We start from the raw sequence: 13,321 nt of genomic DNA on the forward strand, positions 1-13,321 counted from the left end.
TGTATTTTTTAACGTTTATAAAATACGTTACGAAACAACGTTTATAAAAAAATGTTTATTATATATAAAGATTTTTATGAACGTTTTGTTTGGCCTTATTGGGGGTGAAGGAACGTGAAAGCTATTTCTAGCAACAGCTCTCAGTTAATAATAGCCGCTTTCTGCAAGTAGCAGCAGCAGCCTAGAGTCTTGGTTAGGAACTTTGTTTCTGACCCAACTAGCCGTAAACTCTGGGTAAGTTATTTAACTTCTCAGACTCAGAGCCTTGGTTTCTTCAGGGCTAAAATGGTGACATGCCTACCTACCTTTCAGGCAGGTGGATGTGAAGACTAAGCGAGGCGTTAAATGTTAAATGCATTCGAAAGAGGGAACGTTATAATTACTGCGATTGTTATTAAGCCCCACGCCTAACGCCGGGTTGCCCCAAAAGCTGGCCCTCTGCTGGAGACAACCGTCCCTAGCCGCACCCTAAGTAATGGCCCTCGCTGCGCACGCGCACCAGCAGCTTGGAAGTAGCTTCCGCCCTGAGGAGTTAGAGGGATTGCACAGGCGCGCGGGTTAGGCGGCGCGCGGGTTGGGTTAGGCGGCGCGCGGGTTGGGTTAGGCGACGCGCGGGTTGGGTTAGGCGACGCGCGGGTTAGGCGGCGCGCGGGCGGACAAAAGTAGTGCGCAGGCGCAGCCGAACTAGGCCTGCGAACCGACGTTGTAGTCCGGCTTGGCCATGTCTGAGGCGTCTAGGTGGAACCCAGGCGGTGAGGGGTGCTCTTCGGGAGCGGGTGGGACAGGGAAAGGACTCTGTGGCTTCAAACTTACTTTCTTGTGGGAGATAAGGCCGCCAGTACGTTTAGCTCTAGGACCCTCCTCTGAGAAGCGGGGTGGGTGAGGCAAGTGTTCCCATTTCCCAGACGGAGAACCTGAATCCGTGAGAGGACTTGGCACTCGCCCCTTACGGGAGGCTTGCGCTAAGGCGCTGCCACCTACTGTACAGTGACCTCGTTAGGCTGGTCCCCGGAGCTTTTTGAGAGAAGGGAATTAATGGCCATGACAAAAATCCCAATCCGTGCGCTTTCCCCCACGTTCCAAGAAGCTGTATTGACACGTGAAGAAGATTAGGGACAGATGAGGGTTTTTGTTTTTGTTCTTTTTTGGGGGGGCGTGGAGCGGGGCTTGTGTTTTGCTTTTTCATCTTAAAGCAGGACTGATGAGAAAGTATCCGTATTATAAAATCTACAGGTATACATGCATATAACAACTGACCAATTTTACCCCCGTGGGAAAATGCTAGTAATTGTCTCTGCTTCCTAAAAGTGAAAATAGTAATAATAACCAGAAGCCACTGGAGCTTTCCGTGGCACAGTGTAACAGCTAAAATTGATCGTGCTTTTCCATCATTGTTATTTATTTACCTTATAAATTCCATAATGTCAAGAAAGTTTTTGTTTTGTATCTCACAGGGACTCCAAAACATAAGCTGAATTACAGAAGGGAAGTAGAAATTAGAACAACCCTTCAGGAGTTGTTAGTCTACTTTATTTTTTTAATAAACCTATGTATATGTAAGTACACAGATGTAGGTGGAGATGCTGATTGTTTGAACTAAGAAATGAATATGTGGAGACAAACAGACGTTATAAAACCATAGGCTATCAAATTACTGAAAATCGTGATAACCTTGTAGACATTTGAATTCGTTTAGATTGATGCTGTTTCCAATTCTTAAGGGGCAAAACTTTAGGTTACAAATGTAATGAGATGCTTCGACAGTCAACATTGATTGAATATAATTATTCCTTTGGGTTGGCAGTTACCTCTTAAATATAATTATTCCTTTCAGTTGGCAATTCTAACTTGATTTCTTTTAAAGAAGTATAATCAGATTAGCTCAGATGCATAGATTAAAGTGCAAATGGGGCCAAAAATAGTAGTCTCCCCTTATATTACTTTTGTTCTTTTCACTGGCCTGTTCCACAGTTAATAGTAAATTTTGTTTGCAGTGAGTCACAATGTATGGATCAATGCAAATCTTTAAGGACTGGAAAAATGTCTCAACCTGCATTCCTCCTATTGGGGTTAATAACATTAACTTAATATGTGAAGGGCAGTATTACAGAGCATTTTGTTTTAGAGTACCCAACATACTAGATGTAAGCTCATTCATTGGCAGGACCCACCTCATGTTGATATGTGCTTCATGTTGGCAATTATATACCAATTAACTAATTAATTGGTAATGTAGAGGTGAGAGAGTCAGATGTTGATTGAAAAGACAGCTAGAGCTAACGTAAGTTAAGGTATCTTAAACTGGTTTTTAAAAGCTTCATTATGAAACTAATACACGCTTATCATAGAACATTGGGAAATGGAGGAATATAAATGATTCATGATTCTTAATGCCTCATCATTCAGAGGGAAAAAAACAGATTTTTTTTTTTTTGTAATAAGAAAGAATTGAAATCAACCTAAATCTCAATCAATAGGAAATTTGTTTAGCATTTTGGTTTACAGGATGAAATACTATGCAACTATTAAAGAATAGCACATATGCACCATGGAATGATGTTGAAGATACATGGTTTTCAAACCTAAAGGACTTATGGCAAAAAAATAATATGAAGACATGTTTAATCTATACCCCTCTCTAAAACCTACCTACTCCCCACTCTGCCCCTCAAAAAGAGGGAGAGCAAGAAAGAATACTAGTTAATATTTTTCTAAACTCTTGCCATGTGCCAGACAGGGTTTTAAGTGTTCTTCATACGTTGTCTCATGTGCTTCCTCACTACAAAATTATGAAATAGGAGCTTTATCCTATGATCTAGGATGGGACTCAACCCCATATCTGTCTGAATTTTTAAGTCCATATCCTTAAACTCACAATACTTTATTGCTTGCTCTCAGTGTGGAAAAGAAGCCAAGTTGAAGAATATTATGTATGATGTGACCTAATTTTTGTGAAAATAAAATTGTTCTTTATGAATGTATGCATAAAGAAAAATCTGGAAGAATATGTGGGATTATAGGAAAATTTCACTTTGTATATCTCTATTTTAGACTTTGAAAAAATATTTTATAATTAGACAAAACAAAGTTGGATTTTTACAACATAAAATTGGGAACAAATTATAAGTACATTTTAATCCTAATAAACTGAATTTTTTAAACAAAATTCTTCTCCTTAGTGACTTTTGGGATGGTAAACCCACATATGTATTACTTAAACAAGGTTATGTCATCTCTATTTTTGGACACGTCTGTGCCGGGTGATGAAAGAACCAACTTTAAGTCTATTCGCAGCATAGCTGATTTTTGGAAGGTAAGGTATCATATGACTGGATGAAGTAGCTTTAGATAGTCTGTAAACCCTTGACGCATAGTCACTCAGTAAATATTTGTTGAAGGAATGAGCAAATATGAATATCTTCTTTAAACCATTAGAATCAACCAACTAGAAAGTGTTTATTGAGAACCTGTATGCTAAGTGTGAGAATGCTTATAACTTCAAAAAATTGATACTTACTTTTTTTAACATTCTCATTTCACTTGCAAAATATGATGCTCACTTCTTACATGGGGGTTAGGATTTAATGGCAGTTAGGAACCAAGGTCAGTCTGTAATTGTGTATAGTGAAAATTACTCTTAGGCATTTCTTAAAATGCCCATAAAGTGGATTATATACTGTGTGTATATATGTGTTTGTGCTACAGTAGTGTGTTATACATAGTAAAGAGTACATAAACAATATAATTGTATGTTTTTAATCATGTAAGAATCATTCCTTCAGTTTTGGAAGTTTTTCCCCATTACACTTAACACAGCAAGATGGTAACATTATGAGGAAATAACAGCAGGTTTGTGTATCCCATGTCACATGAACCTTGGGTCACACAGGGAAAAGGCAGTTAGGGAAGGCCTTCCGAGGTGATAATTCAGTTGAGTTAAAGGATGACTAAGGGAAGGGCATTCTAGGAGAAGGAGCATTATGTGCTATAAGAAATTATGTGGAGATATGTCTGACATTGTGGGCACATGGAAGATAAGGTGGAAAAGGCCAAATCATGAATTGAACAGATGTCAAATCATTAATGCCAAGCTAGGAATTTGAAATTTATCAAAGAGGCAAGGTCACTTCCTGTGAGTGAAAGGGGAAATGTGAGATGAGGGCTAAATGATAAGTCATTCATTACTTTAAGTCAGCTGAAATAAGAAAGAATGATAGATCCTCCTTAAGACCAAGAAGTAGAGCTCACCTTGTCTCTTAAATTATGCTGTCTTGAAGCATGTACATGGATAGCCAAGGGCAAAGAAGATAAAGAGAAAATGAACCCAGGCTTGGGAATTCCTGGAATGACCATTTAGTAACAGAGCTGAGAACAGCAATCATCACAGTTAGCGTCAGTGGCACAGACAACTTTAGGGGTAAAGTTCATGATGTGTGGCTATGACCATTTTCAATATTCTTGTATTGGGGACAACTTTATTTTTATTTCTCTCCCCCTTTTTCTCCTCCCCTGGGTTGTCTGCTCTCTTGTGTCCATTCGCTGCGTGTTCTGTATCTGCTTGCATGCTCAGCAGTAATGGCAATGTGTCTCTCTTGTTGCGTCACCTTGCTGTGTCAGCTCTCCATGTGTGTGGCGCCACTCCTGGGTGGGCTACACTTTTTTTGCATGGGGCAGCTCTCCTTGCAGGGCACACTCCTTGCATGTGGAGCTCCCGTATGCAGGGGACACTCCTGCGTGTCACAGCACTCCGTGCATGTGGTGGCACTGTGCATGGGCCAGCTCACACACGGGCCAGGAGGCCCTGGGTTCGAATCCTGGACCTCCTATATGGTAGGCGGACGCTCTACCAGTTGAGCCACATGGGGGACAACTTTAAATACTTCACATAAGAGGGGGAGAAAGGCTGTGGAATTAAATTAGTTAATACTTTAAAGTGCTTATAGCAGTGCCTAGTATTACACAGTAAGTACTCCAGCATGTTAGCCATCATCATTACCATTAGTGTGACAGTTTGATCAGCAAGTTAATTTTCATACTCATCCTCAAAATCTCTGATTTTTATACTCTTGTGTTATGAGTGTGGATTCTGTTATATAGTTATCATGGAAATATTTTTCCCATAACATCTTTCTTTATGAAGTTTATGGAAGGACCCCTTTTGGAAGGTCTGTACTGGAATTCATGGTACAATAACAAGCAGCTGTATAATTTAAAGAACACCAGTCGCATCTACTATGAGAACATACTTCTAGGAGTCCCCAGAGTCCGTCAACTAAAAGTCCGCAACAACACATGCAAGGTCTATTCATCTTTTCGATCTTTAATGAGTGAATGCTATGACAAATATACTCCTGAAAATGAAGACCTGTCAGTTTTTGGCCTTAAAAATGAAACTGAGTAAGTAACAAAATTATATAGGAACTTTTTCTAGCTGCTTAACCTCATATCTTATTAAAATTGGGAAAATGTGTATGCTTTCCAATATTAACGGGTCTGGAATGTAAGGCTTTCAGTGATAGTATCAAAGGAAGAATTGGAGACAGAAGACTTTAGAAAAGGAAAAAAAAACTTTACTTGCAAAGGAAGTCAGAACTTCAGAAGGACTAGCTCACCAAAAACAAGCACTTTTAAAGGGAAAAAAAACTGCCATTACCAACTTAGTCTATTCATGATGGAAAAACAGCTTTCTTACATGATTATGTTCACTTAGATCATGCCATATTTTCAGACATTCAGGGATAAAATTGCATTTGCTAGAGAGTCCATATTTATGGGGAATATTCAAGGTTTTATATTGGGGGAGCGAGAATTAGTAAGAGTGATCTTGTTATTTTTTTTTTTACCTCAGGATGGAAAGATTCTTTTTTCTGACTGTAGTACTTGGTGCAGGGCAAATCCTCCATTTTTGCTCCTACAATAGTCAGCTTTTCTAGCTCTGGCCAGACATTCTAAATGCTTCTTGAGATCCAATTTTAATTTTTAATATAGTGAAAAATATCCAATTTTTATTTTAGAACAGTTATCTCATTAACCAAAGCCTTCCAAAGTGCTTCATAATTCTTATAAGTCTAATGTATTATAACTATGATGATATTCTCTTAAATATTGTATTATTATTCAACCTAAAATTATAATACTATTCAATCTGAACTCACAAGATATATGTTATTCAATTACACGTTTTAAATTGGAATCTCAAGGGTAAGCTAATATATATTTTTAGGAGGTACCAGCAATTGAACCCAGGACCTCGTATGTGCAAAGCAGGTGCTCAATCACAAAGCTATATCCACTCCCCAATGAAAGCTGGCTTTTTTGTTTGTTTTTAGGAGGTACCAGGAATCGAATCTGAAGAGTTATGATCAGATAATGCTGCTTGGGCTAAGAGATGTGTTGAGTAGTGGATATAGCTCAAGTGGCTGAGCACCTTCTTCCCATGGATGAGGTCCTAGGTTTGCTCCCTGTTTGTTTTTGTTTTTTCAGGAGGCACCTGAAACTAAACCTGGGACCTTCCATATGGGAAGCAGGTGCTCAACCACTTGAGCTACACCTGCTCCCATGTTAGATATTTTAATATTCCAAATTCTCATTACTACAGGTACTTTATTTTTTTTTTTTTTTTTTTTTTAAAGATTTATTTATTTATTTAATTTCCCCCCCTCCCCTGGTTGTCTGTTCTTGGTGTCTATTTGCTGCGTCTTGTTTCTTTGTCCGCTTCTGTTGTCGTCAGCGGCACGGGAAGTGTGGGCGGCGCCATTCCTCGGCAGGCTGCTCTTTCATTTCACGCTGGGCGGCTTTTCCTCACGGGCGCACTCCTTGCGCGTGGGGCTCCCCCACGCGGGGGACACCCTTGCGTGGCACGGCACTCCTTGCGCGCATCAGCACTGCGCATGGCCAGCTCCACACGGGTCAAGGAGGCCCGGGGTTTGAACCGCGGACCTCCCATATGGTAGACGGACGCCCTAACCACTGGGCCAAAGTCCGTTTCCCCTACAGGTACTTTAATTACCAAAATTAATACTATAGGTTTGGTTATTTTACCTTCTCTGCTTAACTGGAATTGTGAGTCATACCTGTCACTCCCTGACAACCAAAATAAGAACCAATTTATGCGTGTTGTCTATAGAAAATGTAAAATTCATTTGAAAACATAAAAAATTGGAAGCTAGGAAAGGGTTGGTATAACAAATTTTTCTGTTTTGATTTAAATCATGAGTGGAAAACACTCTAAAATACAGCTATGGTACTTTCATTAAAATGAGTACTTTTTCTTAGTGGTGTCATTGTTGTTTTATCCTGCTGAAAACAAACATAGTTTTAGTAACAGAAAAATGAATTTCAGTATACCATCTTTGAATCATCTTTCAAATCTGTTTTGGACTGAGGGGAATGTCTTTTAAAACAGAGACTAAAATGAGAAATCAAGGTTCTCTTTTTTTTGAGATCCCATAATGTTTAAAAGTAGAAGGAATGGAAACAAATTTCATTTATAATCATTTTGCTTTATATACTTCATTAAAATAGAACTACAGCTATATAACAATATAGACATTGTGCCAAAGTACTTCACTGGATATTTATAAATGGAATATGACCTTTACAAAACAGTATGAAGCAATTTTTTCCTACACTGAGATAGATATTCCTGAATCAAAACCCTTGATATTCTTGTCCTTCTCAATGACTAAATAGTTCATAAGACATCAAACACAACATGTAAAAGAAAAAAATCACTATTTCCTATATTTTTTAAACAATTTACATCTTATTTAGATTGAAATAAACTGTACAAAATTCATTTTCTTCACCATTAACAGCAATATTTTTTGTGTTATACCTAGATAAACCACAAAACACTTATTTTTGTAGGCTTTCCAAGTTTTGCTTATAAATCAAGATAAAGATGTAGATACAGTCCTGGAAATAGAAGAGACAAATCAGTTGTCAGTATCCATGACCTCTTGATTCTGTCTTGACCATGAAACAGAAGTATTCAACATATACCTGCTAAAAAGCTTATGAAGGTGTAGGCTCAATAAAGGACTGTAAACAGCAATAACCAGATGTAGAAAAAGGCATTCGAACTGTAACTTGCTCCTTTAGGGTCATTTGATAAAGATAAAATCTACACTGAAATCCTTGCTTGGCAAGCTCAGTTCCTCTCGCTCTCCGGTAATTCCCATACCTGTCCAATATAAATTTTTAACAATACATTTTAACAATAAAACTCCTACTATGTTAAAAATCAGTCGTGAGCCTCATTGTAACATTTTACAAAATGTATTCCTTTCCTTCCATATCTCCTCAAAATTTATTTCCGCAAAGTACTGATAACTGGACTGATAACCTAACAGTTGGATCTACAGTGATGATAAATGTTATGTCTAAAATGACTTAACTAATTCCAACATGCCACCAACAGAGATCACACGGAAATGAAATGTGGTACTTTCAATGCTATCTGCTACCTTCTGGAAGAATAGATGGGTCTTCAAAGCATGGGAGTTCAAACAGGGACACTTTAAATAGGTAGATTATTAATGACTAATGTATTCAATGGGAGACCTATACGTAAAGATATCTGGTGATTAAATGGCCTATATACACCTTACAGTTTGGTTTTTTTAAAAATTCCCTGAGGAACAGATGATGATGGATTTTTTACAAATTTTCTCATAGCACCTAGTGTAATATCTTGCCACCGATAAGCCCCGAAAAATGAAAACATGTTACATCTTAATCCTTTTAATAATTTATAACTCTTTTTCTTGCTTCCAAATTACTTTAGTACCTATGAACTTACTACTTTTAATTCAAAGGTAAATTTTAAATTCTTAGAATACTCGGTCAGGCTTTCTCATCTCTCCACTATTCTTTTTATGTCTAACAGGTGGAAGTATTCTACTTCTTCCAATTCCCCTTGGCACTGGGGATTTGTTGGTGTTTACCGAAATGGGGGATATATTTTTACTTTATCAAAATTAAAATCTGAAACCAAAGATAAGTTCATTAACCTTCGACTGAACAGCTGGATCACAAGAGGGACCAGAGTTATTTTTATTGATTTTTCATTGTACAATGCTAATGTAAATCTATTTTGCATCATCAGGTGGGTGACTCAAAACCTTTTTATTAATATATTGAATTTAAGAAGCATACCGAGCCCTCATTGGTGTTTCTAGTTTGTGCTTGCTTGTGCTGAGATTAAAATCATAAGCTTTGAAATAAATAAAATGGAGTTCTGCCAATAATGAACAAGAAGGCAAAGAAACTTCATATTCATTGTTTCATTATTTCAGCATGTATTCCAGAACATGAATTACATATTATATGTTAATTTTGTACTTAAGTTATATATATATAACAAATATTTATTGTAAGCCACTGTATTTGGATGAGGTTTGTTATATATAAAAGCTAACTAAAAAAAAAAAAAAGCTAATTGATACAAGACCTAACTTTGATTTCAGCTCTTTACCTCTGAATCAGGAGGCTTTGGGCTTTAACAGAAAACCCAAACTTAAACTGGCTTAAATAATAAAGAAATGTATTATTGTCTCAGAGTAGCAATTCCAGAGAAAAAAAACAGGAAATATTCACTTTGAGTAATAAACTTTCAGTAATTTTAGCACTCTAGCTCCATTTCTTAGAGATGGCTTCAGCTCTACCTCCTTTGTGTCTGCCTTCTCTTAAGCTTATCTTATGATCTGAAGATGGTTTTGAATTTGATATCCATAAAGAGAGAGCTCCACTCGAAGAGAAAAAGTTCTTTCCATCAGTCTGATTGAGTTACCTTAAGTCACCTGATTACCCTGGACTAATTGGCTTAAGCCTGGATTAAACTAAACTGATAAAGGAAATAAATTAAAATTTAAAAAAAAAAAAAAAAAGGGAAATGGAGTCACCATTACTGGATCTGCCTGGGGATAGAATCAGCTCCCTCAGAGTGATCTGGGAGCGGTGGATGCCTGCATACAATTGGGTTTCTCAGGAAGAAGGAATGGGATAATGGCTGCTAGAAAGGCAAACAATATTGCCTACTAAAATCTCAGTGATCCACTTTTTTTCTCTTGAGTCTTACACTTTTATTCTGAATGAAATATGGAATTGGGGTTTACTCTGACTTGGGAATTTTGCCGTTGTGCAACAGAGACAGTGAAACACAACCCTGGCCTTTAAAATTTGTTAAAATGAATAAGACAACTAACAAGCAAATAATGAGCATTATATCTTTTATTTTACATTTCTTACTTTCTTCTTGGGAAGTGAATTTTTAACTAGCATCATTTGGCCTTTACAATAGTCCTGATTGGATAAAGTGAAGAGCACAAATCAATTTTATATCCTAAGTAAGAGTGGAAGCTCTGGGGTAACTAGCTTAAAGTCATATAAAGAACTCCTTGTAATAACAGATTAGGTCCAGAAATCCTGTCTCTAGTTGTTATGATTATCCTATGTTATCTGATTAGAAATGTCAGCATATTTTGAAACTGTTAACTGGTAAGAATATCTAATAAATAGTTATATAGAAGTATATTGCTTATACTAAGACCTTACCCATTTTTCTTTTTGTGCACATATCTCACAATTGAAATAGAATACTCTTGTTTTTTTCAGCTTTTTGTTTATTAGTCTACGCTTCAGTCATAATGTTGAACTTTTCACTCCACTCATTCATCTGACATTGAGCACCTACTATGTGCAAAGCACAAAGGTTCTAAGGTCTGTTTGTTAACTGGGCTTTTTTTTCCTTCATCAATTTATTCCAGTACCAAAAAAATTTTGCCAAAATCTTCAGGTAGGAATAATTGCATTGAGATAGAAATGCTGGTTCTTTAAATTACTATCGTTCTTTATTTGAAATTGTGGAGAACCAGTGAACAACACTAAATTTTTTTTATTTAGGGTTGGAATTAATTTTTATATCTTTATTTGCATATAGATCTTTGTGTCCAACATCCAATGGCTAAAGTAAATAGAATACATTTGATTTAGTAGAATTGTAGTAGCAGAGAGAAGTCAGGTGTATGCGGCAGGATGCGAGAATTCTGAGAAGGAAGATGATTTATTTCAACTGGCCGGACTTGACAGACTGTTGTCCTGATAAAAACAGCCCCAAATAGAATTTTTGGGTCCCTTTTATACAGAGGACATAAGAGTGGGGAGTCAATTGGTGCTTGTATGCAAAAGGACTTTTTGTTAGTTTCTTCAAGTGTTTTATCTGAGTATTAGATAGGTTATTTCCTCCAGGTAAGCTTGATTTAACACATATCCCCCACATTCCAGGTAAGCTTGACACATTTGGCTTGCATCCTCCCTTAATATCCAAAGTCATTAGAGTTTATACTTCTCAATTGACTTTCTAGGCATATTTGGATATAAAATATGTTTGAATTTATGCACAGGCTATATTACTTCCCCCCTTTGATGCCTGCTTAAGTTTATTAAGCTTTGGCATCACTATTGTCAGAGTCTCTCTGGAATGACTGGTATGTATATAGAGCCATGTATATAGAGCAGCTGTCTGGGTTTTTACTATACCATTTATTCGGGTGCGCATTCTGTTTATGATGAAAGGGAGGAGGCAAGTAAGTATGGTGCATCCTCCTATGAGGAAGGCAATTATTCCCAGTAGAAGCTTGAAATTGTTTACTATTACTACCATCTTCCAAAGGGATTACTTAAATTCTAACCATTCTAGGTCTGCACTGGAACATGAGCAATTTTTACCATTTTGCTTGTAATTTCATCAATAACTTTCCAGTGCTGTCTAGTTCAAGGCAGCAGTTAGAGAGATTGAATTTTCCACAAGCTCCCCCTTCAGCAGCCAGGAGATAGTCCAAGGTGAGATGGTTTTGATAGGTAGCGTTTCTGAAATTAGTTTGCTGTTGGGCTAGTAAACTTAGAGCATGGGCAGTTTCATTAGTTATTATTTCTACCATGTCTTAGAATGATTCAGTTTAGCATATAGATAGGGGTTTGATAACCCCACATGCCATCCTCTGCCCATATTGCTGGCCCATAGTACTGGATTATACGCTCCGGTGGCCATTTTTTTTCCATCTTTTTTTAATGTTACATTAAAAAAATACAAGGTCCCCATATACCCCTCACCCCCCCTCACCCCACTCCTCCTGCATCAACAACCTCTTTCATCATTGTGGCACATTTATTGCATTTGGTGAATACATTTTGGAGCACTGCTGTACCACATGGATAGCAGTTAATGTTGTAGTTTACACTCTCCCCCAGTCCACCCAGTGGGCTGTGGTAGGACATAAAAGTCCAGCATCTGTCCCTGCAGTACCACCCAGGACAACTCCAAGTCCTGAAAATGTCAGGGGGTCATTCTTCACCTCCCCATGTAATGACAGCCCTTTTTTCTCTTATGTTTTGATACACTGGCTGGCTTAGCTCTTTCCCTTCTGTTAAGGGAATGGGGAAGAAGGAGGGTTTTGTTGTACCAAGCATACAAGCACCACACCAGTTTTGGGAAGTTCCCAGAATGCAACCTTTCCACAAATCCAGTGCAGACCATTCGGGGCAGTAAAGGGGACTTTTGCAGTGGAGTTCCACACTGTGATTAATTTGGGGAAAGTATTATTTATGAGAACGAGGTCAAATTCATTCCAGGTTCCCCAAGGCTCTGTTGTATTGGTGGAATAATTTTGGAATTTTCCCCCTGTACATGTTAGGTCTCCAACAGATATAGAGGAGTTTAGGCAGGCCCTTGAAGCACAATATTTTCCTCTGACAGAAGTTTGCAAGGGCCACGTACTATCTTGGGGAACAGCAGGGAGGCCAGTTTCATTATATGGTTGGCTGTAATTGTATTCTTTAGTTTTCCGGGGCCATTGGTCTCCCATATTAGTACCTCTACATACATAGCACAAGGAGACATTTAAGGCTGCCCCCACTACTTCAGCTACATTTATAAAGAGGTTTTTTGCTGCTTGTGGAATGGATAAGGGTTTTTCCATTTCTTCATAGAAGGAGTGGAACACAGACTGGGCTATACTTGTGTGTAGGTGTTCCTGATACCCAACCCAGATGTAGGTTCCTGCATCTATTCCTCTACCATCAATGTGGAGGCCCATTTGGACTCCCTGAGTCTGCCAGGATTCAGGTTTAAGGATGGTGAGGTTTAAGGGGTTGCACTGCATGGACAGTTAACCAGGGCTATATCCTTGGTGAGGATGACTGTTTGTTTAGTTGTGTCTGTGTTCTGTGTTCCAGGTAGCCCAGTAGGGGCAGTAGTATGCACCTGTGTATTTGCACTAGAAGCCCCCCTCCCTTGGGTTGCACTTTTCATTTCTGGGGC

At 38.1% G+C, this 13,321-nt stretch overlaps 1 protein-coding gene across 6 annotated transcripts in view; it reads left to right on the top strand.

Moving 5' to 3' along the window:
* The first annotated feature begins 76 nt into the window (after positions 1-76).
* Positions 77-13,321, top strand: part of PKD2L2 (polycystin 2 like 2, transient receptor potential cation channel) — a 59,193-nt gene continuing 45,948 nt past the window's right edge. For 3 of the 6 annotated variants that reach the window (XR_011646632.1, XM_058279182.2, XM_058279191.1), the window contains exons 1-4: positions 77-752; positions 3,180-3,313; positions 5,141-5,397; positions 8,891-9,109. Coding sequence is in view for 4 of the 6 variants with exons in the window: in XM_058279182.2 (XP_058135165.1) it covers positions 722-752; positions 3,180-3,313; positions 5,141-5,397; positions 8,891-9,109 (641 nt within the window). In the remaining 2 variants the exon portion in view is untranslated. The remainder of the gene's footprint in view (positions 753-3,179; positions 3,314-5,140; positions 5,398-8,890; positions 9,110-13,321) is intronic. The other 3 variants (XR_011646634.1, XM_058279177.2, XM_058279186.2) reach the window with 3 other exon arrangements.

Source organism: Dasypus novemcinctus, chromosome 2 (genome assembly GCF_030445035.2).
Source record: "Dasypus novemcinctus isolate mDasNov1 chromosome 2, mDasNov1.1.hap2, whole genome shotgun sequence".
Lineage (NCBI taxonomy): Eukaryota > Metazoa > Chordata > Mammalia > Cingulata > Dasypodidae > Dasypus > Dasypus novemcinctus.